Here is a 27560-nt window from a genome sequence, read left to right as displayed (position 1 = left end):
AAATTTTCCCGAGGCGGAAAGGGCGAGGGTTGATTTGAAGGTCACGAATAGGCCTCAATGGCAAGAGGGATCTGACTCCACCGAGAGAAGATGTGAGCGTCAGAAGGTTGGAGGAGTGAAGAAAGAAAGGCTTGATCGGAGTCGATTCCCCACGGTCACCCACCAGGTCAGAGTCGTGTGGGAACTTGGTGTTTTATCCGCACGTTGTCACCGTCGATGGGTTCTGTATCCACCAAGGGAAGCGGGCGTGAGAGTGGGTCTCGCAGCGCAACAACTAGTCAGATCTGCTTCGCGCGTCAAGACGGGACGAAGAAAGCAATGGGCTGAGTTTAAATGGAAAGTTGAAATGAAAAGAAGAAATCGGGTGGATCGAAAAGGACCGATACGGGGAGAGTTGAAGAAGATGAGTTTTGAAGGGGGGAGGATGTGAGAAAGAGAAAAGGGAAAAAATCTCTGGAAAGACAGTTCGATCGTGGACGGGGAGAAAATTGGGGGGGGGAAGGGAAAGGGAAAGGATTAATTGGGGGGGCGGCCAAGGTTCAGGTAAGAAAAAATACGCAGACCGAAAAAAAAAAATTGGACAAGAAAAAAAAGAAGAGAGAAAATGAAAGAAAAAAAAAAGAAACTGAAAAATAGAATAATGAAAAAATTCAAGACACCGATGACCGAAGACTGGTGCAGTCCATACAAAATGGTAACCAAGTAATGAAAACCCGCGTCTCAGTCGATCACTCCTTGGGGAGGCAAGAGGCGAGAAACCCCAATAAAGTCAGAATTGCAAAATTACGGTTGTTTATTACGGATACCGCGACTTACGTACGTTGGCCCGACGGCGAATCTGAATAAGCATACCCAAATAATGGGACTTAATCTGGAAAGACTTATTAGATTACTAATGTTACCTAGATACCTAGAATTCACAGAGAGGAGAAAAGAAGAGATCACTATTTAGATAAATTTGTTAGTATAAAAAAAGGAGTAGACAGAATATTAAGTAACTACGGAATACAGTAAATGGAGGACCTCGGGCTGAGTTGGCGGGTTTCGCGGACAGCGATGACGATATGCCCGGGAGTCTTCCGAAGACAGCCCGGGCCAGGAATGGCCGCGAACAGCAAGTCTACGTGTCCTGGCAGTTGCCGAAATAATGCGGTTTCTACCTTTATTTCACTATTGAATATCTAACAATGTTCATTATAATACTTCATTATAAGTATTATACTTATTATGATGACCATAATAACTATAGATTCAATCTTACTAACAATCCTCCCCTTCACCATCCTCTATCCTACCCTCGGGTAAGATAATTTCCCGTCTCTCAGCCGTCGATAGGTCATTTCCCTCAAATGGCGGTTGCCTCTGACTGTACCGGTCGCAACAGGGGGGGGAGTTTATTGATATTATAATTAGCGACTCGTGGGCGAATGGCGATCGGAAGATAGATCATGTTATCCGATTTGGCGCAGCAACGTATGCTGACGACTATGTACGTGTGTACCATAATAATAGTCCGTCATTTTGTCCTTTCCTCTGGAACGCCCCTAGTAGCAGCTACACTATACTTACAGTAGAACGGACATTAATACCAACCCGATGAGGATCTTTTCCTGGGGAAACAAGGCTCCAGCTCCAGAACGGAACTTCCTTTACTACATGCTGCATTCAGGGCAGTCGTACATAACCGCTGGACTAATGCGCAATCCGTGTACCCCGATCGCGGAGCCTGCGTTCGGCACTATCATGAACTTGGTAGCTACTTTACTCAGCTCGGTAGGGAATCAATTGTATTATTAGAGCGACATTCTCTTAACGCCTCAACGTGTCAAATTTGAATAATGGAGTTATTTACAAATGTATTCTCTCAATTACCCTTGTTCCAACCCCATGCCCAGTAAAGCGCTCTTTTATATTTTCAACAAATTCAATTGACATTTATAACTATACGTGCTATTAATTGCTCAATCTAACCTTCCACCATAAACACCCGTAATCTGATTAACTATACTCCCCCCCCCCCCCCCTCCCGCACTGGAGCCTGCCAGCCAATTTGGAGAAGTGGGTTGGTTACTCACCCCTGGCTCCTCGACGCCTGCTGTCGGGCTCCGCAGTGGCTTGACAGCCCCGCAGGTAAACAGATCACACATCTCATGCAGGGAGATGCACCTCCAATTGCACAGGTAACCTCCAAAAGTCCAAATCCTCGATCAAGAAAGAGTTCAGGACGGGGGATTGTGCGGGTTACCTACCTGGGAGAATTAGACGGAGGGATCAGGATCGGGATTAGACGGGGGAGATTGGCCCGGGATGAGCTGGGATGTGTTGGGATGGAGGGTGCTCGAGCAGCGTCTAGGTCGTGGGCGATTTTACTGGTCTTCGGTCGGTCGAGGTCCAAGTTCGAGATGCTCGGTCTATGTGGCTGTTCGTACTTTGTAGTGATAAGTTAACAGTTAATGCAGTACCTACAAGGTGTTGTATTCGCCGCCTTCTTCCATACAAGAATCACTGGTCAATCGTCGCGGTTCGCACTGATCTCCGGAGGAAGCACGTCATTCCTTCCGAAGGAAAGCTAGCTCGAGGTGCGCAGACCTCATTGTGCATTGTACAAATTCTAGCCCTTTTCCTCAGCAATCCTGCATGCCGAAATTCTGCTGCATGCGGGCGGGATTATGAGAGAGTGTATACATGGAAAATAGGTATGATATACTTTACCAAAGTTGATATATACTACACCTATAAGTATCATTGACAACACTGTCAAAAAGACAAAGATCAGCTCGGGCTGTAAAGATAACAAGAACGTTATTCAAGATTTGTTTTTTTGCACTTCCGTGCGATGGCTTCTGTAACGGCCTTGCATCGTCGCCCTACATACTTTCGTGGATGCGCCGTAGCCGCCCACGGCCTTTGCACACACAAGCTAAACCCAATTGTTACCCTCCGACTACCGGTTATCCCCCCTGGTACTCCGTATTTCCTCCCCAAGAACCTCCCCGACCCGGATCTCGCGCTGCTGCATAAGAATGGGGCCCGGGATGAAGAGGGGCTTGGGCTTGGGGGGTTCCGCAAATTATAGCGTGTCAAGCTACAGTAGCTGGGTACTTGCGGTTGAGTTTAACCCATTGGCCGTCCTTAGTAATAGTACTAAGTTACTGTGATTATGGACGAGGGGATGAAAGGATGAGGAATGTACGAAATTTGTCCAGCCACGTCGAATGAGGCGCTGCCATTAGGTGGCGTGGCTACTCCCTTGGCCTGGCATAGGCTCCGACATTCGCTGGCGTTTTTTGCAATTCCGGCAGTAACTGTAGGTTTTGGGGGTTTTAAATGCGGTTTGGCCTTTAGTTTTGGGGTCGCTCAAGATAGTTAGGGTACTTTTGCCCCCGAACAATCTCGACCCTCGGTTCTTACCTAAGGTTTCAGGTATGATTTCAACCGAGGGGGAGGCGGGAATGACTCGAAAAGGATGTCTCGGTCCGGCAGGCAGATCCGACGATACTGAGAAATCAGGATTGCATCTTTTACAAGCAGCGTTATATGAAATAGTTGTGTCGTTGTTTATATGTGACTCTATAGTTTGTACAGTTGATGGGTTTTCCCCCCTTAGTCCCTGGCCCCTCTATGCTCCACCGAAGAAATTCGCAAGAGCTTCTCCCGCTTCGATAGTGGACCTGGCGAAAGGCTTCGACCAGGGTTCTGCAGAAATCAAAATTTGATCGGATCTGACCACCCATCGCCCCTCCACCGCGTGACTTTTGCAAATTTTCCCGGCAAACTATCGGAAAGCCTTGGCGTACGCCGATGACAACCGCGCTCCTAAACTATTAAAATTCTGTCATGATTATTGAAGGTGCAGCCACGGGAGCCACGGGAATTAAGCGTCTGGCTCTGGTTAAAAGTTTGCCGAGCAACTGAACCAGATAGTCGTAATGATATCAAAAAATTTATCTGCTATAATAATTATTTTGGCGCAAATATGTCGATAACCTTCTACAGTTCTGTATGACGGAAACGGTCCAGGGCGAAAACCCCTTCGGAAGAGCCTCGCTTAACCTTCTTCATTCATCTGGCCCAACTATTCCAACTCAACACGCCAGGCGGTTTCCGGCACAGACGTGTCGGCGCGTGGCTGGGAACTACTGCACGATCACGGTGTGTTGAATCTGGCAGGTGAGAAAGCTCGCCTAGTTTAGGCAGTCTCGCAGAGAACTAATAAATGCGGCGTTGTGAAGTAGCATTTCGTAGTCATAGTTTGGGTAGTTATTAGTTATAGCGTTTGTTGGTCGGCAACGGAGCCGGGAGTTGAGGAGAGGTCCACTCCCAAAAGGGGAAAGCCACCAGAACAAATCAACAATTGAGCAGAGAAGAAAAAAAAAGGAAGAGGGGCCAAAGATGGTTCGGTCCACGAGATAGTGGCTCATCCCGCAAACTACGGTGAGGCTGTTCCGAATTTCTTCGTTTCTTGGGCCATCGTCGTCCATAGTGAACTATAGTTTAGTAGTAGTGCAGTAAAACATTCGTATTTGTTATATTTGTGAGTTGGCACTGACCCAATTTATGGATGAAGTCGACTCTCGTTCTCCGGAGTATCCCCGTGTACGTATGTATCCCTTGCAGACTTTATGTACATACAATGCCATACCAACGGCTTTCCTTCGTCGGCTGCAGAACACATCGCTACCATAGACTCCCGAGATCTCCCTCAATCCACTCAGGATCGGCAGCAAGTTCACTACTGCGCATTTTGCTACGCGCAAAGCTTGGTCCTTGGTTGCCTTTGTCCCCATCCATCATCCATGTGCCGACTAGTTCCCCGCCAGTAGGGCTATCCGAACGGACTCCTCAGAAGGCTGGTTAAGCTATGATAGCCGGGCTGCTAGTGAGCATCGGGCGGGCTTCAGAGTCCCCTCCGTGGCCATGCCGATTATTGCAAAACTGCTAAATAGCGGCCTTAGATGCCAGATCGCGGTGTCGATCATGCCCCTCTTTCGTGTCTCTTCTTCCGTAAGTTAGTCTTCTATTCCCCGTCTACAGCCACCAGTCTCGTTCTGGCGGTATAGCTTCATCTTTCGAAGCTACGTCCTCCATACGGCGTTCTCATTATGGAGTCATGAACCGAGTATAAAGCTAGCTAGTCCCTCCTACTCGAGAACTACTACACCGCCAGCCCTGAGCCGAAAAACCTTTGTCTACCTCGGCCGAACTAGCAAGACATCACGAGGGCAATAATGGCGGTAACTAACAATAATAATTATAAGAATATTAATTCAGTAGCCTCGAAATATGTAGCTCGCCCTCCTAGGCAAGACAAGGCGACAACACACCATCATACTACTACTACTGTAGCAAGTTTAAAAAAAATACAAAGAAAAAAAATATACTTTGTATTAGGCAAAAAATCCCTCTTCCGACGGAACCAACCCCAACCCGTGTTGAGTAAAGCTCATCCGACTCCAAGAGCAGAGAGGGAGAGCCTTTGCCCGGCACAGGCCGGAAAGCACCTGGAAGCCAAGTCCGGATCGCCGAGTTTCAGGATCCCCTGCAGCCAATCATGGCTCCACCCAGCCTCGAGCGGACGAGAGGATCGCGAGCGCCACTCACCTCATAGGCCGGGCGCTGTTATTGTTAACTCGAGCCTAGTCGATTTTTGTCGAGAAACCGGGCCATGACCGGCTAGCGGCTTTGCGTGTGGCCTCCAAGGTCCTCGGATGTGTACCGGGTTGATGACATGTACGCGCGCTGATTAAGAAATAACTACATCGCCGAAAGGTCAAGCAAGAAGGGGGGAAAAAGCACACAGGAAAACCTTAAGACTATGACATTTGTAGGCTGGGGCTGATGCGACGGGACCTGACAGCACGGCGGAGACACTCCAGTCTCCAGGTACGGTGAACAAGTGGAGCGCCAACGAGGAATGAAAAACAAGACGGTCGGGGAGGAGTGGTACACCGCGCAATGCCAAGTCCGCGATAGACAGAGGAGTTTGTGAGTGCTTTGTGGTAGTAGTATAGGAGTATCATCTAACATAATAGGTTCCTTGCCAGCGCGGATTTACGGCGCACGGCGGACCGAGTGTCAATGATAATCGGCACCGTTCTGTGGACGTTCTTTCAAAAAGTAGGTTTGAGTAGTTTACTTCGAGCCACCACGTAACCGCTCGAACCATGGACTCGGGAACGACTATCAGGCAAATCAGATTTTATCCTCCGGGCAGTGTACACCGTATTCTTGAATTAAGTTGGGAATCATTTATGATTATTATCATTTTGAGTATCGTGGACGTTGGATGCAATATTCCGAAAATATTCAGGACCGCATGATGAGATAGATGATTCTAGCGGAGTATGCTAAAACTCTTTTCCCCCTTGTATACCAGCCGCGTCATGGAGTTTCGGATCCTCCAGGGCATAACTAACGAACCATTCCTAGATCATTAATATAGATATTACCAGGAAACTTCCAAGATGCCAGAGCAATGGTTCGCAGCGAAGGCCGACCGTGGACGGAGGGCTGTTTGCAGAATGAGTTTTGCCAGATATTTTCCATTTTCGGTTATAGTCGTATTTTTGGTGGTATCTATTATTTTGCAAAAATACCACAACTCGCCTTCCCTTCTTGGAGATTCCATCAGATTGTTCTGCTGGTAAAATACATACAACATGTAATCTCGTACTGACATCAGTTCCCATTACTGCAGTTGACTCCAAATGCTTGTAAACCAGGGACACAAACACCTATCCATGGCTGCCTGAAATGTGCATGCCGCCCATAGCCACGCCTGGCATTTATGATTGGAGCCCGAAACGGTGACCATCTTGCCATTATCCGCCCGGCCGTGGTGGTTCCTAGGTAGCTATGCAGAATATCAGGTGTCCTTGACGACTATGGAAATAAGGTAACCATGGCGGTTGAAGAGTGTTGGTGGCGGGGAGATCCTGTTCTGATCTGGCGCGCTGTAAAACGGCAAAATGGAGACGAATAATACCGTCACTTGGCACTGTATTTATTCACCGTATATTGTAAATCGGCTTCTCCCCGAGGGCATACAGATCCGTGAGAGACACTTTGAAACGAGGATATGTATAACTGCAATGATGCCAATTTATTATTCAGTTTCATAAATCATCGCTACAGATTCACTTTTCTGGTCCGATTCCTGTCGAACCTGCCTTTCTCGCTTAATATGCCTTTCTATGGTACTACAAGTAGGGCTACGTAAGAGAATCAGGAACAACCAAGAAAAAAAGTGCCCTACGTAGAACATCATGTGGCGAGGTCTGCCCCAATATTTTCAGGAACCAACACATCATCCCTCGGCAGAACACGCCAGTCGCAGAAGCCCCTGATAGTGTCGATCGGTCGCGGCTCGCAATGCGCCATTCGACTACTTGGTCCCGTGAGGACGGCAGCGGATTGAATTTACGCCTTTTTTGGCGCTATACGTATTAGACTGGGTGGCTTTGAAGCATGTAATAAATAAGGATAATCTGCCTGGGGCTCAAAGTAAAAGGGGTGAATTGTATAGCAATAGTCGCTACTACTATGAAGTCGCAGACAAAGAGAATCTCGGACTTCGAGGTCTGTGAACATGGGTATCTCGGCATACAACCGTGGTAATGCCGGAAATGGCAACACGTTTTTCACCGGTTCGTAGAGAGGGCTGTGTGTCTGTTCTCTTTTTTTCCTACCTCGAGTAGGCAGAGAGGAGAAAGTCAATGGCTGGAAATAAACTTCCCACGCCCCGAAGATTCGGGATCCGAGTGCACGATGTGAGTTAATTCCACGACGTGCGTTGGATCTCCCGTCCGACACGGTAAAAAGGGCTTAAACGTGATAATCCTTCAATCGTTCTGGACGGAGTTCTCCGTCCATACAACGTAATAATAAGTTAAACTCACTACTAACAAAAGTTAGTTAACACAGTACATCGTACCCGTCCACTCTGTGTATAGGATCTACTATGTAAGATATAACAGTCGCCGAAATAAGTAAAGTTTCCTCAAAAACAAAGCCTCCTCCAAGTCCCTCCAAATCCTAAATCAAGAGCGAATGAAATGATCAATGAATGAGCTTCACCCGGTGAGTGGGCCCCCCTATCTCGTGTCGTGCACCTCGTGTTGGACAGGGGACAGGGGGGGCCAGGAGGGGGCCAACGCCCAGCGGATGGGAATGGACAGGACGGGTTGTGGATGCATCCATGTCCACCACCTGGGCAGTGGGCAGAGGCCCAGCGGCCCCCCCGCCTCTCTGCATCTGGAGTTAGATTAAGCATATCTCTGTGTTCCATCGAACTTATTTCTCCGTTGCATCCATGTCCAGTGCCCACCACACCGCTGGTGGGGACCAGGGGGACCGGTGGATCGATTCGCAGGATTTGTCCGGAGATCAGGTCCCAGCGTCGCAGGTACGGGAGAGTATGTATCTCGGTGGTGGTAGTAAGGCGTAAATTGGAAGAGAGAGAAATATTTTTGGCTAGAGGGTCCATTGTCTCTACCTTTAGGGGGTGTCTTGCCCCCCTGTGTTTATTTAAAGTGTCTCATTTCGGTGCTTTTCGGGCCTATTTATAGGGGGGTGCTTAGGTACCTGGTACCTCTGGAGGTGGTCACCTATGCCCGAGACCTGTGTAGGTGGGTTCGATGGGAATTTTTTTTTTTTCCTTGGAGGTTCGGGGCTTTCCTTCGGTCTTAACTTTAATTGACGTTGTCGGGGGCCTGAAATATATTCGTTTGCCATAACATGCTCGATAAATACCTCTTGGGTAGATATATATCGTAGAGGCAGCAGGGTGTACATACCTAGGGTTCCGCATGCGGATTGCACCAATTCACACGACGATTCCATTCTCGCGTACATCAGAACCTACACTCAACTATATTTTTGCATCGCCCTGATTTCTCACATTCTACCCCTCGCTTACTCACATACCAAGAGGATTTAAGCACCTGGGGCTAGTGGAGCAAGCCCACAACTCCATCCCGGGAGCCACATCGCCAACCCAAATATGCGACGAGATGGGGCACTGGGTCTAGATCCAGAATGATCGAATGTTCTCAGCCTCTAGCCCGGAGGGGCCCAGTTGATCCCCAGATTCTTGTGATCTCCACGGTTGCAGCTTATACGGTGGGTTTCTACCCATTAGGTACTTCTAGCAGTGGACATTTCCGAAAACGGAAGGTCTATACGGGACAAAAGTCCCAGGAATCTCCGAGACTTGGCAAGAAGACTGTACGTACGGTTGAATTCTTGAATTAGACCATTATGGTTATTGTGATTGTGATATATCCATTGCTCCTCATATACAGCAGCATCATTAAATAGGGTACACAGTACCAGTTAAAAAGACATTGTAGAACTATCATCCATCGAAGGAACTCTCCAAACTCCACACAAAGGCCCAGAGTATACAGACCAGACTCCCTACAACTTATCTTCGGCAGATTTTGCCGACGTCGTTGTAACCTCCGTCTCCGCATGCTCATCAGGCTCCATACCCTCACTGACAACCGGATGAATAGAATGCTCAACGTTAACCTTGGGCCCAGTGAACCACTTGCGCGCATCAACCGCCCACCAAATAAGCACGGCCAGCATCGGCGCACCATACACCAAACAAGTCCAATTCATCAGATCGGGCGTCAAATCCCCCTTGGTAACACTGGGCAGACACAAAATCGGCACCATGAGGACAACAAACGCAACGCCTAACCCGCCAATATACGGCCCAAACGGACCCAAATGCCAGGGTCCCTTGCGGAAACGATGGCCCACGAAAAAGACACGAATGAAAATGGGGATCGCGAACGCAACGAATTGCGCAATAGCGCCGATGGAGAATAACGCGCCGATAGCGACGCTGCCAGCCAGGATGAGCAGACACATTAGTATTCCCAGCACGGCGTTGAGAATCACCGCGTTAACGGGGGTTTGCGTGTAGGGGTTGACTTGTTTCCAGATGCGCGAGAGCGGGAAGCAGTCGTCTCGTGCGTAGGCGTATGTCACCCGCGACGCGGCGACCATGCAGCCCTGGCCCATGGAGAAGCCGCAGACGATGGTTAGACCGAGGATACCCAGGGCTGCTCTTTGGGGGAGGACCTGTAGTAAATATGATGCCCAGGGTTGGCCTAGGTCGGAGTCGATGACGGCGCTAATGTCCACGACCGTGTAGGCTACTACGAGCTGGAGGAACCAGCCCATTACGCCGCCGACACCGGATGTGAGGACGATCGCGCGCGGGGAGGCGATGTTGGCGTTGGAGCATTCCTCGCTCAGGTGGAAGGGCGAGTCGTAGCCGGACATGGTCCAGATGACGCCGACAAAGGTCATGAGTACGGCGACACCGCTGGGGAAGTCGGTCTGGTTGGTGATAGTGCCCCAGACTTCCTTTGACGGGGTGAACTTGGGCTCGTTCTTAGTTGCGGCTGGGATGACGATGAGGGTGGCGATGAGCGCGATGATGTTGAAGGTTGAGCCCCAGGAGTTGAATTGGGCTACGCGCTTCGTGGGCATACTGCTGATCGCCGCGTGAATGATCATGATCAGCGTGGTCAGGAGGAAGGTCTGCCATGTCGTTGGGACATAGTCCGGGTTGCTGATAGACACGGCGGCTAGAATCATCGCAGACAGTGCATAGTTTACTGATGGCGCTGCCGTGATCTGTCCAATCCAGTTGGACCATCCAGTCAACCAGGCGGCGAGAGGTCCGTATCCGGGAGGTGCGAGGACTGCTGCCGCGTAATAGAGACCGCCACTAGAAGCGAGAAACGAGATATTAGCCTGGATCCATGAACCTGATTGCACTTGGTGGAGGGAATTTTACCTCGTGGGCATGGCTGAACAGAGCTCCGCCATTGACATTGCAACACATTGGATAAACACCATAGCAACGATCCATCCCCAGACCATGCCTGCGGTTCCCGCATAGCCCATTCCTTGAATCCAATTAGTGGAAGTGTTATAAACAACACGGTTGTAATGGGAACTCACCATAATACAATGTACTCGCGAACGATGGCAACAGGCCGAGAACAGCAAAACTGACACAGAACGTCGTCCACAGAGAGAATTCACGCTTAAACTCCTGCTTGTAACCTAGGGCCACGATCACCTGCTCATCTGCATCCATATCATGGTCAACATATGGCACGTCGCCATCGGCGAGGACAGACGTGACGGGTGCATGGCTGGCATCGGCATATACATGACGCTTGGAAGATTTAGTCTCCATATCGGTGGTCGTATCATTCGCCAAATGGGGGACAGTATTTAAAAATAATAGAGGAAAGACACTGGCTATAGTAACCAGCAATGAATCCCAATCAGAGGACCATTCAACAATAATGGCCGTTGTTGTATATGTCCAGAGCTAGCCCATCTGCGAGGGAGACGTCACATTTTTAAACGAGTTCGGGGTCTATCAGCTCATAAAGCGAGGGGGAGGCCAATGCCCTTCGGCAAGTGGTTATCTCTGCACGAACTTATCCCCGGGAGCCCATGACGATTAGAAACGCCATCAGGGATCTAAAGGGAATCTGGAGCCTATCCAGTAGTTTCCGTATCTGATCCCGTGGGACTGGCGGAATGGCACTAGAAGTGTCTTGGGATGCAAGAGGGGGTGGGACAAGGGGGAGGGGATCCAATTGTAGCGCAGCGCTTTCGATCTAAAGGGGGGCATTTCGCCATGATTTTCTCCGCAATATGAGCCCAGCCGCGGCTGATAACGGGGAGACTATCATTGATTGATTGATTCATTGATTAATCCCCATGCGATAGACCGGTTTCAGTCATATGAAATTGAGTGAATTGCGCTTTGCTCATGTTGTTCCGTACCAGACCGTCGAGTTGATCAGCGGCATTTGGGACTTTCTCCGCACTCGAGTCTTGTGATTCGACGAGGGAGAGAACGGACGCGATTCGATTCGAGCAGTCCGCTGGGATCCGTGCTACCCCTGTTGAACTTGGCGAGAGTTCCAAACCCATCAGGGCAGGTTCATGCGTGAACTGGAAAGAGGCGCCGTTGATTTGTCTGGAGTATGTTTTAGTGGCCAGTCTTATCGGGTGATAGTAGAAGAGAAGATAAGCAGGCGGATGACATGACTAGAGTGGTGACATCCAACAAAAAGGCTTATCTGCAATGGAGGGTAGACCTGCCCAAGTAGGCAAAGTGCCCCGACCAGGTCACTTTGTCAAGCCATATCAGACATACTACTCCGTACTCTCTCTAACGTGTTCTACTTTTAAGTTTCTGTAGGGACATTACGTGTGGGGAAGGGACAGCCGAGGTGTATCTGTAAAAGATGGCCAACCCTATGCTGCCCGATCAAAGGACAAATGAAAATCACCACAGCTTGGTTTTGGGAACGGCTGCCTCTATGTGCTATTAAAAACAAGACTCTCTTCACCACCTATTCTACACACAGCCCCGAAACCACCCTATGCATTGCCATTATCGAAATTGCTAGCAAGGACGCTCCAGGTAAGACCGCAGATCATTTAGAAGGGCTAAAAATACGAGTTAGCACGGTGCCAGATGCAAGAGATATCGATCCAAGCGGGACTTACGTTGTCCTCAGGGGCAATGCGGCGGTCGTAGTAGGTGTCCAGACCGGGAATCTGCTGGAGGATGTCGCGGCGGACACGGGGGACCTCGCCGAGCATGAAGAGGGCAGCGGTACCGGCGAAGACACCGAAGCTGGCAGCGAGAGTACCACTAACATCAATTGTCAGTACACAGAGATGACAATGCCAAGGCTCCTGATGAAGCCTAGCTTAAGGAAATATAGAAGACTTACGCCTGGACGGCGGCGGGGATGGTGAAGCCAGCAACACGGCGGGGGATGGTGTACCTGCAGCGGAATGCATGTTAGTCTGGTGATCCAAGTATATAGTTGCAGCTATTCATCGTCCATATGAAGTCGAACACGCAAGATCATTGACACCGGGGGTTATCCATGATGCCACCGGAGGCCAAAGACTAAGCTAGGTACAACCGTAGTTGCCATGGAATCGCAAAATAGGACAGCCAGCTCGCCCATTCCACTGAAGAGTATATACGAGCCGATGCAGATCCAATATTTGCGAACCACATCGAAGGGTCATGCTATAGCCGAGTACTGGGATTCTGGGGTGATCTCACTTGGGCGCAAAGGCGGAGGTGGAGGCCTGGGCCGCGGCGCGGCGGAGAGTAGGAGTGAAGACCTGTTGAATTAAAGAAGCACAGTTAGCATTGATACACTTTGTAGGGTCTGCTACGGTATCCGCACTCATCCCGAGGACTCTCGGAGGGTCATATCAGGGTCATTGCATGGCGCGATGCCCCAACACGACCCCTAACCCGGACCTCGAACGGATGGCGGAGACACAATTGCAGATGCTTTCAGATTCAAACGACAAGACCAGACATACCATTGTTGTTAATGTGGGCAGGTGGGACAATTGCTCGAGGAAAGGACCGGAGCTGCACATCGTGGTCGACGAAAACCGGGTGAACATCACGTGATTTCCGGGGCCGTAACCAATTGGAGGCCACATAATTGGCTCGTTATGTTGTGGGAGGGAGAACCCACTCTTGACTACATCTATATAGATAGACTAAATCATCTTCTAGAATTTCGTGGATTTAAGCTAGGAAGGAATAGAACAAGACTAGGAAATATGTGCTTCAACACTCCAAGTCGACATGCAAAAGATTCATGGGAGAACCGTATGGAGCAGGAAACAAACCACAGGGAAAAAAAAGAAAAGGCAGCCTGGAATCAATCAAATACAGATGAAGAAATTATAATCACGCATCCAAACACCAGAACTGTACATGCGTCTCATTAATCGACCTTGCCGGTCGAGCCTCCGTTCAGGAATCCCTCCTTGCCGTCCAGGTGGAAGAAGCCACCGCTGCCATTGGCGTTGCCAATGATACCTCCACGGGTGACACGACGCAGGAGACGGCCACGCCCGATGACGGTAACGACAGCCACGGTGATACCTAGGAAGACGAAGAAAAGAATAGGGTGGCTGCTGAGGAAAGAGCGGGTGAAGAAGAAGAAAGTCTCCAAGGTGCCGATAGTGGACTTGGGGGACAATTTAGGCGGGGATGCGACGACGAGAGGGATGGTTTCGAGGATGGAGGTACGCGAGGCCATGATAGAAGCTCCGCTAGAAGCAGTATCCCAGTAACGACGGTTCTGCCAGGAGTTAGTTTATATTAATATCCAAGATGGAATAAGGTGAAACTTACGTCTTCGTCGTTGATGATCACACGATCACCTTGTTCCACATCAATACCGTAGGTGGTACGCAGCCAACGCTCCCAGAAGTCGCCATCCACCCAGGCAAATGCGACGGGCTTCTTCTCGTCCTCACGGATGGTGATGCGCATATTCTTCGCAGCCCGCAGCGCGCGCTGATCATTGCGGTCATCGGCCTCCTCGATACGTAGCTGCTTAGCATCACGAAGTTCCGAGCGCTCAAGTCGGAAGAGTTGAATCTGCTTGTCCATCCACTCGAAAGCAGCTTCCTTCAATTCGCGCTTGGATTGCTTGAAGTCGTCGGAGCGGCGGCGGCTGAGAATACCAAGCACGACGAACTTGCCATCCATGATCTCTCGAGCGTTGGAAGCCGTGAGCTCGGGGACGATGGGCAGCCAGACAGTCTGCATCCAGGAGAGCATTTGGCGGAAGTCGCGCATATCTTTGGGAGCTAGGGCATTGTAGTAGTTGGGTCGGCCATCACGGACGACCAGAAGACGGGGCCAAGTAGAGATCTTGAATCGCTCGGCGAGAGCAGCGCTGCTAGTCTTAACGATGCGAGCGTGGCCCACGAGGCTGAGAGTCAGGCGCTCCATAGCACGGAAGTCCTCCGAGGTGGTCGCAATGTCATAGAAATACAAGAAAAGAACCTCCTCGGTCTCTTCCAGCTCCTTGAAAGTGGCCGCATCGACGTCTTCAATCTCAGAACCGGTACCGACAGCCTTCTTAGTGTAGGAGAGTAGGTCACCCAGGCCGCGGAGACCGGTGTACTCAACTCTCTGACCGCCACGGAAGAAGTAGATAGTGGGGTATGCGTCAACTCGAGCGTCCGCACAGAGGCGAGTCTCGACTTCACAGTTCACTTCACCGATGTTCAAAGTGTCCTTCATCTCCTTCGCCATCTCCTTCCAGTTAGGGGCCATGGCTTGGCAGTGTCCACACCAGGGAGCGTAGAACTTGATGAACCACGGATCCCGAGTCGTAGTCACAAGCTTCTGGAAGCTCTCGGCAGTAAGAGGAACGGAAAGGCCCTGCGGGTTAGGGGGAGGTCCATTGTGCTTCGTCTTGACAGTGATAGCACTACCGGGCTTGTCGCTCTCCGTCGCATCGGCCGCGTCCGTGGACTTTTGAGCAACCAGGTCGTTGTGCTTCTCGCCAGCCAGAGCACCAGCCTGGGGGTCCTTGTCCTTGGCAACGGGGGAGTCGGGTTCAGCAGATGAGTCGACGCCAGATGCGCCAACCTCGGGCAATTTAATGCCCTGTGGGGGACGAGAACCAGGTTTGATCGCCTCGAGCCTCTCCTCGATAAGCTTGCTCAGGTCCGCGACCGATTTGGCGCCAACATGCTTGTCCTTTTGAACACCCTCCTCGTAGAATGCAAAGATGGGGTAAGCGCCGATACCAAGTTTCTCGCACAAGTCTCCGTGGGCCAGACAGTTCATGGAGGCGAAATGGAAGTTGTAGTAGCTGGTGAAACCGTTGAGAGACTTCGGGTCGGGGGATTTGGCGGATGATGGAGAAAGGGGATTAGAAGTCTATAAATGTATGTTAGCTGTGAGGCCCTTCTTGATACCCTTCTCGCTGGTCCCGTACATAGTAGTACTCGTATGTGGTCTGATAGGCAGGCGCAGCTTTTCTGCAGTGGGCGCATGATGGTGAGTAGTGCTTCACGAGCCTGTAGACAATCAGTATGGTCGAAAATAGGAATTGATAATGTTTTGAAGAAACAAAAGACACTGACCAAGTTCCATCTTTGAGATACTCCTCGTAGTTATCGGGCGTCAACTGGAGCAACGGTGGGACGTCGAGTCCATTAAAGATCGAGGGTTCCTCGGCATCGACACCACGGCTATTCCGCCGTTTTTCCAGTCGATTGCCAACCTTTGTCTCCGACTCCGAGGGCGCGGCTAATGTAGGCACGGTCACCAGTGAAAGGAGGGACCACCCCAACCAGGAAACCTTCATTGTGACCAAAGGAAAAGAGGTCTAAACCTCCAAAAGCAAAACCAAGAGAAAGTGTAGGTGAGCCCCAGGGCAGAGGCTCTGGAGAAGAGTTGAAAACGAGGGACGTTGGTCGAAAAAGGGAGGATCGCGGAAATGTCACAGGTGGCACATCGGACGGGGGGCGAAAACTGGCGTGAGTTGAATGCTGATCAACCAGCCAAAAAAGAAACAAGAGAAACAGGGAAGGACAATCCCCGAGCCCTGAGAAGAACAAGATTAGACAACACAGCGTCCGAAAGAAATAAGAAGTTTGCGCGCGCGCGTGTGTGTAGATTAGGGAGGAAAAGGTGGCTCCCCCTGCCAGGCCTGGCCATGGAGGAGGGATCTCAAGTTTATCCGCTCCGGGCCGACTTCGACTTCCCTTTCCATCATCATCACCCTGGGCCCCAACTTGCGCAGCCAAAATCAATTCCCCCTCTACCTCACGCCATAATGCGGTCTACACTTCGGCTTTTGGCCAATGTCAAGCCCCGGTATCTGGAGCCCTTTGCTCCCACCGGATTGACTGGCCTCACCACCCACCCGAGCCCCCGTCCGACTCTGATCTACCTCTACACCACCACTCTCCAGAAGCTGTCCAACTTCCCCGAGTCCTCCGCCTACCGCCAGTCCGTCGAAGCCTTGACTCGCCACCGTCTCCAGATCGTTGAGTCTCAGAAGCCCCCGGTTTCGAGCAGTGGTTGGAGCGCGTGAAGAAGACCGTTGGCGCGGAGCCCGAGCGATTTGCCCAACTCCAGCGCTCTGACGGCACATTCGCATACGTTGGCTCACAGCAACCCGATGGCAGTGACAACGCTCGTGGTGAGGAGTGGGACGGCGAGGGCCTGACCAGCTCGACCGAGGGTCCTCGGACCCCGCAAGAGGCCGCCGAGTGGCAGAAGATTCTCGAGGAGTCCAGCTCCACCGCCGATAAGGTGGAGGCTGATCACTATGAGACTCACATGTCCTGGGAGAACGAGCCCGCTCTCGAGGCTGAGCAGTAAGTAGACTGGTTAATCCCAGGTGAAGAGCTACCCATTCGCAAACTAACATTGATATCTAGGGTCTCCCAGATTGAGCAGAAGATCGGCGCCGGTCTCATCGAGGAGATCATTCAGGTTGCTGAGGCCGAGCTCAAGCTGACTGATGAGCTGTACAAGGCTAAGGTGTAAGTGCCAACAAGACAATCACTCCACATTTTGATTTTAGTATACTTACAAATTATACAGGTGGGAGGAGCTGGAGGAGAAGCCCGTCCCTGGCCAGTGGACTTACTTTGAGCGCGGAAACTGAAGCGATTTATGAAAAAGGGCTTGAGGCCCGTTTCTGTACTTATTAGAGGGCAGGTTGTTCCAATACACTTATTTCTCATGTTCCAACTTCTTTTATTCTCGAGGCTTCTTGATGCTTAGCAAAGAGGTCCAGTAGCACTGCTAGTGCTATTCACGTACTGACATATTTTGCGAAACACCTTGGGATTTGGAAATAGGTATGTAGCTGGACTTGGGTGTATTCTGGAGCCGACCCGGCGAAGTATGTAATGGATGCCAGTGGCTAATGCGGCATTAGTGTGCCCTTCAAGGTCGCCTTTGCTAGTGTAGTCATATTCACAATTGAAGAGAAATTCCCATTTAATCAGTTAAAATTGATTGTACATTGTACCCAACTTAGATTCACTGCCATTGACCCTCCTAGTCGTTTGCTGCTCATCATATTCGTGTTCATCAAAGTTGTCAACAGCCTATGCGGGAGCGTCGCATCGCCCGGAAGGCGGTGAGTGGCGGCGGGAATCCCTTGTGGACACATACATTGTCCCTGAATGACCCCCAGCTCTCCTCCAGACGAGAAATCTTTGTGATTTTCGAAATATTCTTCTTCGAATTCGAGGCCCGTCTGCCGCTCACTACTCGGGCTATCTGAGCGGCTCGTGGAATCGCCCCTCGCTCTCCTAGGCCCAACACCGCGCCACACAAACACTCGTCTCGTCCCCCACACACCATGCGGCTCGACGTCAAGGTACGCGAACACAGACATTGCGGTGGTTTTTGCTTTCTGGTGGAAGATGCGATGGCATTCCAGATGCAGCTTTGTGAAATTGAGTAGATCGCTGACGAGTCGGTGTCTTACAGAGGCAGCTCTTTGCCCGCTCGGAGCGGGTAAAGGGAATCGGTAAGCTCACGACTTTCTCGTGCGCAAGGCATTGAATGAGGCAGACCTAATTATATCTCGCATTACAGATTTCCACCCTACGGAGCCGTGGATCTTGACTACTCTTTACAGCGGTATGTCTAGGGAGATAGACTCCGAGGGACCTCCGATGTGCTAGTGGTGCTAATCTCCTGCAACAGGTCATGTCTACATTTGGTCATACGAGTCACAGGTAGGCCTTCTTCATAGCTCCGATGCTGGCATAGCTAACACCAAGCTTTTATAGTCCATCATCAAAACATTCGAGCTCACCGATGTCCCTGTCCGTGCCGGTCGATTCATTGCGCGGAAGAACTGGATTGTCTGCGGTTCAGATGACTTCCAGCTCCGTGTCTACAACTACAACACCTCCGAAAAGATCACATCCTTCGAAGCGCACCCGGACTACATTCGTTCGATTGCCGTTCACCCCACCCAGCCCTACGTTTTGACCGCAAGTGATGACATGACGGTGCGATTGTGGGACTGGGAGAAGGGTTGGAAGTGTGTTCAGGTCTTTGAGGGTCACAGCCACTATGTGATGGGAATGGCCATCAACCCCAAGGATACCAATACTTTTGCCACGGCCTGCTTGGATCGAACTGTCAAGATCTGGAACCTCGGTTCCCCTCACGCCAACTATACACTGGAGGCTCATGAGACGAAAGGAGTCAACCACGTTGATTACTACCCGGGCTCGGACAAGCCGTATCTCCTGACCACCTCGGATGACAAGACTGTGAAGGTAAGCAAGAAGTCGGGTCGAGGGCTTCGTCCAAAGGCTCATCGTACTGACATCAATACCGTTAGGTCTGGGATTACACCACCAAGGCCCTCATTGCAACCCTAGAAGGCCACACCAGCAATGTTTCTTTCGCTTGCTACCACCCTGAGCTTCCCGTCATTATCTCCGGTTCCGAAGATGGCACTATCAAGATCTGGCACGCCAACACCTACCGCCTGGAGCAGTCACTCAGCTATGGCCTGGAGCGTGCATGGTGTGTCTCCTACCAGCAGGGCCGGCAAGGAATTGCCATGGGTTTTGATGATGGTGCAGTGGTTGTGAAGATGGGTCGTGAGGAGCCTGCCGTCTCAATGGATGGATCAGGCAAGGTTATCTACGCCAGGCATAGCGAGGTTGTGTCTACCATGATCAAGGGCGACGCCAGCGTGAAGGACGGAGAGCCTATTTCGCTCCCAACAAAGGATCTTGGACAGTGCGAGGTCTACCCCCAGACCCTCTCACACAACCCTAACGGCCGATTTGTTTCCGTCTGCGGTGATGGAGAGTACATTATCTATACTGCTCTCGCGTGGCGTAATAAGGCCTTCGGTTCCGCTCTTGACTTTGCCTGGGGCTCCAAGGACAACAGCAATGATTACGCTATTCGTGAGTCGGCAACGAGTGTCAAGATCTTCAAGAACTTCAAGGAACAGCCTGGAGGTCTTGATGTCGGATTCCAAGCCGAGGGACTTAGCGATGGTGTGTTGCTCGGTGTTAAGGGACAAGGTGGCATTGGCCTGTTCGATTGGGAGTCTGGTAACCTAGTCCGCCGCATTGAGGCTGATCCCAAATCCGTAAGTTTACTCGCGCCGAACTCGACATCTGTTAACTAATCTCTATCTACAGGTCCACTGGTCCGAGTCTGGAGAGTTGGTGACGCTTGCTTGCGAGGATGCCTTTTACGTTCTCCGCTACTCCCGCGAGGCCTACATTGAGGGATTGAACAATGGAGAGGCCGATGAAGATGGTGTCGAGGCGGCCATGGAGCTTGTCGCTACCGTCAACGAGACCGTCCGCACTGGAGAGTGGGTTGGCGACTGCTTCATCTACACCAACTCTACCAACCGCCTCAACTACCTTGTTGGTGATCAGACCTACACCATCTCCCACTTCGACCAGCCCATGTATGTCCTCGGCTATCTGCCCCGTGATGGCCGGATCTACCTGTCCGATAAGGATGTCAACGTTGTTTCTTTCGCCCTGTCCCTCGCTGTTCTTCAGTACGAGACACTCATTCTTCGGAATGAGACTGAAGCCGCTGCCGAGGTGCTTCAGGATGTTCCTGAGGACCAGATGAACAAGATCGCCCGCTTCCTTGAGGGACAAGGGTACAAGGAGCAGGCTCTTGAAGTAGCAACCGACCCAGAGGTAAGTGCAGCTCTTGCGTGATCAATGTTTGGCACGAACTCGCTAACTTTGGCTCAATCATAGCACCGATTTGACTTGGCTCTGTCTCTCAATGATCTCGAGACAGCTCTCGAGATTGCTCGCCTCGCCAACGTTGAGCACAAGTGGAAGGCTATCGGTGACGCCGCCCTGGCCAGCTGGAATCTCGCTCTGGCCCAGGAATGCTTCACCCAGGCCAAGGATGTGGGTTCCCTGTTGTTGCTGCACACTGCCTCCAACAACCGGGAGGGCCTCCGCGCTTTGGCCGTTCAAGCCTCCGACTCTGGTCTGCACAACGTTGCCTTCTCCACACTCTGGTCCCTGGGTGACGTGGATGGCTGCATTGACCTGCTCATTAAGACCAACCGCCTCGCCGAGTCCGTTCTCTTCGCTCAGACCTACAAGCCCTCTCGTGCCCCCGAACTCGTCGTGCAGTGGAAGGCCTCCCTTGAGACATCGGGCAAGACCAAGGTCGCTCGCCTCGTCGGTGTCCCACCCGGTGCCCCCGATATCATCTCCACTGATGACGACCTGTTCCCCGAGTGGGATGAGTACATCCGCCTCGAGAAGGAGGGTGTCGTCCCCGAGCCCCCTTCCTCCGAGTCCCTGATCGATATCAACGGTGACGACGAGAAGGAGACCGCTACGAACGGTGCCCCCGCGGAGGAAGCCGAAGCTGAGGACGAACCCGAAGCCGAGGCTGAAGCTGAGGAAGAGGAGTAAAAAGGGAATTGAAGGGAATCGGTTTGTATTCAAAGGCAGTTTAACGGCTCGCGGATGCGTTGAATAGAGCATTTGTCTTTTATTATTATTTTTGTTTCAGTTTCCCAACCTGATCAAGTTGGGGGACTTGAATGTCCAGATTTTGAATTGCGAGCGGCGTCTTAACGTGTGTCCGACATCTCTTGTTCGTTCTCTTTATTTTTTTTCACCTTTCTTCTTCATGTTCCATTTTTTGGCTTTTCTTATTGCTGTAATCCCGCTGTGACAGGTTTCAATTCTTGGCGGGTTTTGCCGGAGATTGAATGATAGATACAAATGATGAAGTCTCTTGCCTTGGAGCTATTTCAAAGTGTAATTCTTATGTTTGTCGCAGGCCAAGCCTGATGCTATTAGATGCCAGGGAAAGTACGTCTGTGTGAGTATGGGGAGGTCGATGCCCATTCCAGACACTGTGTACGACAATCTGTAATCCATATACTACGCTTTACTGATCTGGATTCCAGTGGAAACTTGACTTGGCATTGTCCGTCCAGACTCTGCCAAAGGATATGGAGAGTGCGAACATCTCGCACCCGAAAACTGGACCGGATACACAGAGAAACGGATACGACTAGACAGGTAATGACCGCTTGAGTACATCAAACGAAAAACAAGGGTGCAAAGGAACCTGCCTGTGTTGATAGGGTTGGCGAACGCTGAGATGGGAATGATGAGAAACAAATCAAGCGCTCAGAGGTGGTGAGATTTGGGGGGAACTGGAGAGACAAGGAGAAGGACAGATGAAGAAACATTGCAGCCTCGGGAACTGGCAAACCCCCGCGAGAAAAGAATATGCCGCGGACTCCTTAGGATGAAAGGGAAGAGAACAAGGAAAGCTGTGGAGGAATAAAAAAGGTCAAGACGAAACAAGGCAAATGATCAAGATTGGTGATATGTGGATCAAGAACAAAACACGGTACAAAGGAGAATCGTATCTATGAACCACGTCACACACACCAATCATCCTCGATCTAATTGTTGAGGCTAACAGCCTGGAGTAGATCCTGCTTTCACTCCGGGATGCTGCCAAAAGAAGGATCCTTGACACTGCCGCCGGCATCGCCAAGACCAGCCACTGGACGGTTGTAAGACCATCCGGCGAACTGTTGTTGCATGGTGGAGGATAGGGCGGGACCTTCGACATAGGAGTCCTGGGGCATCTCTCCAGTGAATTCCTTATCAAAGTTTTCGGTGTCACGAGCGTCCACCTACACAGAAAGAGTGAGCAATGATCATTCAAAAGACGCTTGAATTTAGATGTACATACCACATTGGGACGGAAGCTAGGCTCATACTTCCGCTGAAGCAGTTTGCGCCAGTCAATGTTAGCGAAGAAGTGGTGCGACTTGATCTCTGCGGCACCGTTGGCACCGAGACGACGCTGAGGATCGCGGTCGAGCAGGCGGGTAAGAAGATCCCGAGCAGCTGGGGGGACAATATCACTGCTGGGGAAGGTCAAGGGCTCCTGCAAAATCTTGCGGTACATCTCGTTGGTGTTCTCGTCATAGAATGGCGGCAGGCCCGTCAACATCTCGTAGAGCAAGACACCAAGAGTCCACCAATCGACACTCTTCGTGTATCCATTGCCAAGCAGCAGCTCGGGGGCAAGGTACTCAGGAGTACCGCAGAAGGCTGCGTTTGGTTAGCGAAACAGCCCAACAGAGACAAAAAAAATCGACTTACTGTTTGTCCGGTCCTCATCCTTCATATCCAACTTGCAAAGACCGAAATCGCAAAGGGCGATGTGGCCGGTATAGTCAAGAAGGATATTCTCGGGCTTGAGATCACGGTAGATAACCTTGAAACCGTGCAAGCACTCAAGGGCACACAGCAGCTCGGCAGTGTAGAACCGGGCGCGGTTAATGTCAAATCGTTGTTCTCGTTGCAGATGGTGGAACAACTCTCCACCATTGACGAATGCGAGAACAAGGTACAACTTCTCAGGCGACTGGAACGAGAACTTCAACGGGACAATGAAAGGATTGTTGATCTGTGCCAGCACGGATCGCTCTGCAAGGGTGTGGGTAACTTCGGATCGGGAGATGATATGAGCCTTGCGGATGGTCTTGAGGGCGTAAATTCGGCCGGTATCTTTCTTCCTGTATTGTTTGAGAAGAAACATAGTCAGCAACCCGCAACATGAAACAAAGAGAGTGTCAAGAGTGACATACATGACCTGCATGACCTTGCCGAAACTACCCTTGCCGACGACCTTCAACAAGTCAAAGTCCTCCATCTTAAGACTGCGCTGTCTGTTTTCAACGAAGGAAACACCAATCTTGATGGAACCGCTACCGAACTGGAGGTCCAGCCACTCAGCACCCAGTTGGCCCATGGTACGTTCTTGTTCCGCATGAGCGGCAGCAGCCTTTTGGTTGTCCTTCTTGCTAAGCTTGGGGTCCTCCACGTATGGTTGGCCGGCCTCCTCAAAGCGTGGGTTAACCTTGGTAGCACCCAAGAAGATGTCCTCACTGCGACCGGCGCCAGGTCGGGCGGTGGGATTGCGGAGGTACAGCTGCACGTTTAGCTCGGTCTTCCGGGACACATCGAACTTGAAAGCCGTGCTGTCACCGGCCCACAAGGGGGCTTCGGGAGTACCCGACACGGCATCGACGAAGACTTGGTTCTTTTCGAAATCAAGAAGGGCGTAGGGAAGGTATTTGGTGGAGTAACGGCCGTGGATGGTCGGGGCAGCGTTCAGGCCTCCACTGGTAGACTGCGGCCGAGTGGACTGCACGAACGAGCCCGCTTGCCCGTGGGAGGAGTGTGAAGATGAGGAGGTGCTGGGGCGCAAAGAAGATGGCGCATACGAGTTGTTTTGGAAGTGGGAGTTGAAAATCTGCTGGTAGTGGGGGGACAGGGAGAATCCTTGGCCTTCGTGGAGAGTCACAATAAGGATGCCTGGCTTGACGGGCGCAACGGGGGGAGAGACGAGCGACTCCGAGGCAGCTGTATTATTTGATCCCATGCGGGGGGATAAAATTAGCCTTATGGAACTCAATTCCCAATGTACCCCTTAAATAGATTGTCATACCGATCCCATTTGTCGACGCAGTTGAGATGACACTGGGGGCATGGGGAGCCACCGGTGTCTCGTCACCACCGCCATTCGAATCACCCTTAATTGTGGACGTGGATGACGAGCGGCCAAAGGTGGTCAAGGGCGACGTCAAATGCGTCTCCTTGAGCTCTGTAAGAGAATGTAATTAGCGATTGTCACCGAGGTTATACCAGCCTCACATACCCCGTAGAGGGGGAGGGGATGAGGGGGGTAACATGGACAAGGAGAGATAGGGAGACCAACTGAACATACTTTTGGTGAGCTTCCAGGACATGGTAGCGGTTTCAAGGCCAGGGAACCACACAGCAGACGAATATCAAGATCCAAGAGGTCGACCGCAGTGTGTTGTGTTAAGATAGCCTGAACCACCAACAAGTCAACATCGAAGTTCCCAAAATAATGGAGCCGGGACCACACAAGATCAGCGCCACGCAGCCGAGAAGCCACGATCACCGCTCACCACACGCTTACCTTCTGGACACACCGGGGGAGAAGGAAGACACTGAAGGAAAAAAAGTACAAAGTGAAGGGGGGGAAAAGATCTTGGAGAGAGAAGATCCACGACCTTTCAGGGTGATCGAAGAAGTAAGAGAGGAGGGCGAGTCGGGAGGGGAAGCCCGTTGGTGGCCTCAGGCCTGAGAGGCTGTCATCAGAATTACGATTAATTACAGCCAAATGGACTCTGATTAGCCCATTCCCTCGTAGGGCAGTGGCTGATGACAATACCGGTATTACGGGAGGGGCTGCGCACCGCTGACTAAGATGACTAAAGTTTCCAGTGACTCCTGAATGCAGCACCAGCCACACGAATTGAGGCAGTGCAGCCGCCACACTTCCTCCCTTGGGAGATTCAACTCCAAAATGGAGTCCACTCGCGACCAGACCACATCGAGTCATTTGATCACGACAAATCGCTCTGCAAGCTTCACCCATCGCAATTTTTATCAGTTAATCCCGGTTATATCCCCATTTTTCCCTGGTGTTTTATCGCTGCTTCGGAATATCTCCCCACCCGGTCTGCGGAGATCCCTACCCCAGGATCTCACCTCAGCCCGGAAACCGCCCCCCTTCTCAACCTCTTAGCTCAACCAACATACGTGGTTGCCCTCTCAGATCTCTGGAGGGCGATTTTGGGATTTCGCGACGGCGTCGGATTTAGCGGAGGATGAAAAGGGCCAAGGATCGATGGGTGTAATACGGAAAAAGACCGCATCGCGCGGCACAGAGGCCGGCACCAAGTTCCATTGCGACGTGTGCTCGGTCGACGTCACATCAACAGTGAGATTATATCCAAGCCATGGTGGATCAGATAACTGACTCGTGTCGCGTCGCGTCGTGTTAGGTCCGAATTTCCTGCGCGCATCCCTCCTGCCATGAATATGACCTTTGTGTTCCCTGCTTCGCAGCTGGGGAAAGCTCCAAGAACCACGACCCGCCTACCCACCCCTTCCAAGTCATCGAACAGAACTCTGTCCCAATCTTCCAGCCAGATTGGGGTGCCGACGAGGAGCTTCTCTTGCTAGAGGGCGCTGAGATCTACGGTCTGGGGTCGTGGGCTGACATTTCTGATCACATTGGTGGCTACCGCACTAAGGATGAGGTACGCGACCACTACATCGACACATATATCAACAGCTCCAACTTCCCGCTACCAAACCGAGCCGATCCCGAGGATAAGAGTCTCCAGGAAGCGATCTCAAAAGAAGAATTCCAGACGCGCAAGAAGCGTCGGATTGAGGAGCGCAAAGAGGCTGCTAAGGCGGCGCCACCAACAACACCCAAACAGAAGCCAACCGCTAGTGTACCGGCATGTCACGAAGTACAAGGATATATGCCTGGTCGTTTGGAGTTTGAGACGGAGTTCCTCAACGATGCTGAGGAGGCGGTTCAACATATGACCTTCGAGCCCGGGGCTGGCATTGGCCCCAACGGCGAGATTGATGCAGAGACCGAATTGAAGATGACCGTGGTCGATATTTACAACTCACGGCTGACGGCACGAACAGAGCGCAAGAAGGTGCTCTTCGAACACAACCTGTTAGAATACCGGAAGAATATCGCGCTGGAGAAGAAACGCACGAAAGAGGAGCGTGAACTGCTGCACAAAGCCAAGCCGTTGGCCCGAATGATGAACCACAAGGACTTTGATGATGTGAACAAGGGACTAGAGTATGAGCACAATTTGCGCCTGGCAATCACGCAGCTCCAAGAGTGGCGGCAGATGGGCATCGGTGATCTGAAAGCCGGTGAGAAGTTCGAGCAGGACAAGCAACAGCGTGCTCAACGGATGGTTCCTCAAGGATCTTTCGATCGCTTTGCCACCCCGCGTCCCAAACAGGCTCAAGCCGTTGAACCACCGTCTTCCGCGAATCAGCTCACTACTCCAGAGTTGCCTCTCCGGCTCCAGAAGGCTGCCAATCCTCATAAGCAGCCTGACCCAGCCAATATGCCTATGAATGACTTTGACCTTATGTTTGCGACGAATGGAGATGCTGCACCCGCGCCGCCTGTGAAGACCAAGTTTGTCGTGCAGCCACTAAGCGGGGTGCCGGCATGGAAACTGGACAGTGACCGCGCGGCTGATCTTCACCTCCTCACTCCAGAAGAGATTGAAGTGTGCAACGTGCTACATCTCATGCCCAAGCCGTATCTGGTCGTCAAGGAAACGCTTTTGAAGGAGGCAATGAAGCAGGGCGGCAACCTGAAGAAAAAGGACGCCCGTGCGATTTGCAAGGTGAGCTCCACATTTCTCTCAACCAAACTATCACTTGTTCTTTGAATACTTGCTAATTCATTCATAGATCGAGGGCACAAAGACCAGCCGCATCTACGACTTTATGGTACACAGCGGGTGGATCAACAAGGTGTAGTCATACAAACCTAGAGAAATTGATTTTTCTGGCTATGCACTGCTTCTTTTTTCATCCTTGATATCCATATCTATCAGTGATTTGCTGTGGGAGCGTTTGTGATTTCTCTGGCGTTTACTTGGGGACTGGGGTATGCACGAGGGGGGGGGGGTGTTGTTTTGTTTTATATTGAAGGAACTAGGCGGTAATGCAGGATCTACCGACCATTTAAATATTATTAAATATTGGATGTAGCTCTGTTTCCTCTCTAGATTCTTGGTTTCCCTAGGAAGCCTAGCTTTGTGAAT

The 27560-nt window shown here is 51.2% G+C and overlaps 7 protein-coding genes across 7 annotated transcripts; 3 read left to right on the top strand and 4 right to left on the bottom strand.

The window, feature by feature from the left end:
• Positions 1-9417: 9417 nt before the first annotated feature.
• N7496_008345 (amino acid permease) lies at positions 9418-11224 on the bottom strand (the record flags this gene model as incomplete). The annotated part of the gene is made up of 3 exons (XM_056701264.1): positions 9418-10747; positions 10817-10928; positions 10984-11224. The coding sequence occupies 3 exons, from the start codon at positions 11222-11224 to the stop codon at positions 9418-9420; spliced, it is 1683 nt and encodes a 560-aa protein (XP_056553327.1).
• A 1265-nt stretch (positions 11225-12489) lies between these two features.
• N7496_008344 (cytochrome b-c1 complex subunit 10) lies at positions 12490-13461 on the bottom strand (the record flags this gene model as incomplete). The annotated part of the gene is made up of 5 exons (XM_056701263.1): positions 12490-12498; positions 12559-12706; positions 12789-12842; positions 13133-13194; positions 13402-13461. The coding sequence occupies 5 exons, from the start codon at positions 13459-13461 to the stop codon at positions 12490-12492; spliced, it is 333 nt and encodes a 110-aa protein (XP_056553326.1).
• Positions 13462-13817: 356 nt separating this feature from the next.
• On the bottom strand, positions 13818-16205 carry N7496_008343 (putative disulfide isomerase; the record flags this gene model as incomplete). The annotated part of the gene is made up of 4 exons (XM_056701262.1): positions 13818-14177; positions 14231-15775; positions 15834-15915; positions 15982-16205. 4 exons carry the CDS (start codon positions 16203-16205, stop codon positions 13818-13820), a joined length of 2211 nt encoding a protein of 736 aa, XP_056553325.1.
• Positions 16206-16676: 471 nt separating this feature from the next.
• N7496_008342 (complex I NDUFA5 subunit family protein) lies at positions 16677-17516 on the top strand (the record flags this gene model as incomplete). The annotated part of the gene is given in 4 exon segments (XM_056701261.1): positions 16677-16910; positions 16922-17223; positions 17287-17391; positions 17453-17516. 4 exon segments carry the CDS (start codon positions 16677-16679, stop codon positions 17514-17516), a joined length of 705 nt encoding a protein of 234 aa, XP_056553324.1.
• A 705-nt stretch (positions 17517-18221) lies between these two features.
• On the top strand, positions 18222-21303 carry N7496_008341 (coatomer subunit beta'; the record flags this gene model as incomplete). Its single annotated transcript, XM_056701260.1, has 8 exons — positions 18222-18264; positions 18339-18392; positions 18461-18505; positions 18572-18603; positions 18658-19155; positions 19221-19988; positions 20041-20562; positions 20626-21303. The coding sequence occupies 8 exons, from the start codon at positions 18222-18224 to the stop codon at positions 21301-21303; spliced, it is 2640 nt and encodes an 879-aa protein (XP_056553323.1).
• A 1049-nt stretch (positions 21304-22352) lies between these two features.
• N7496_008340 (serine/threonine-protein kinase) lies at positions 22353-24677 on the bottom strand (the record flags this gene model as incomplete). Its single annotated transcript, XM_056701259.1, has 6 exons — positions 22353-22550; positions 22610-22974; positions 23026-23441; positions 23514-24291; positions 24377-24532; positions 24656-24677. The coding sequence occupies 6 exons, from the start codon at positions 24675-24677 to the stop codon at positions 22353-22355; spliced, it is 1935 nt and encodes a 644-aa protein (XP_056553322.1).
• A 911-nt stretch (positions 24678-25588) lies between these two features.
• On the top strand, positions 25589-27273 carry adaB (chromatin-binding transcription regulator ADA2; the record flags this gene model as incomplete). Its single annotated transcript, XM_056701258.1, has 3 exons — positions 25589-25681; positions 25746-27137; positions 27205-27273. 3 exons carry the CDS (start codon positions 25589-25591, stop codon positions 27271-27273), a joined length of 1554 nt encoding a protein of 517 aa, XP_056553321.1.
• Between the last annotated feature and the right edge of the window lie 287 nt (positions 27274-27560).

Source organism: Penicillium cataractarum, assembly GCF_028827025.1.
Source record: "Penicillium cataractarum strain IBT 29864 chromosome Unknown utg000007l, whole genome shotgun sequence".
Classification (NCBI taxonomy): domain Eukaryota; kingdom Fungi; phylum Ascomycota; class Eurotiomycetes; order Eurotiales; family Aspergillaceae; genus Penicillium; species Penicillium cataractarum.
The sequence above is the reverse complement of the archived record's forward strand: the minus strand, read 5'-3'. Positions and strand labels throughout refer to the sequence as shown.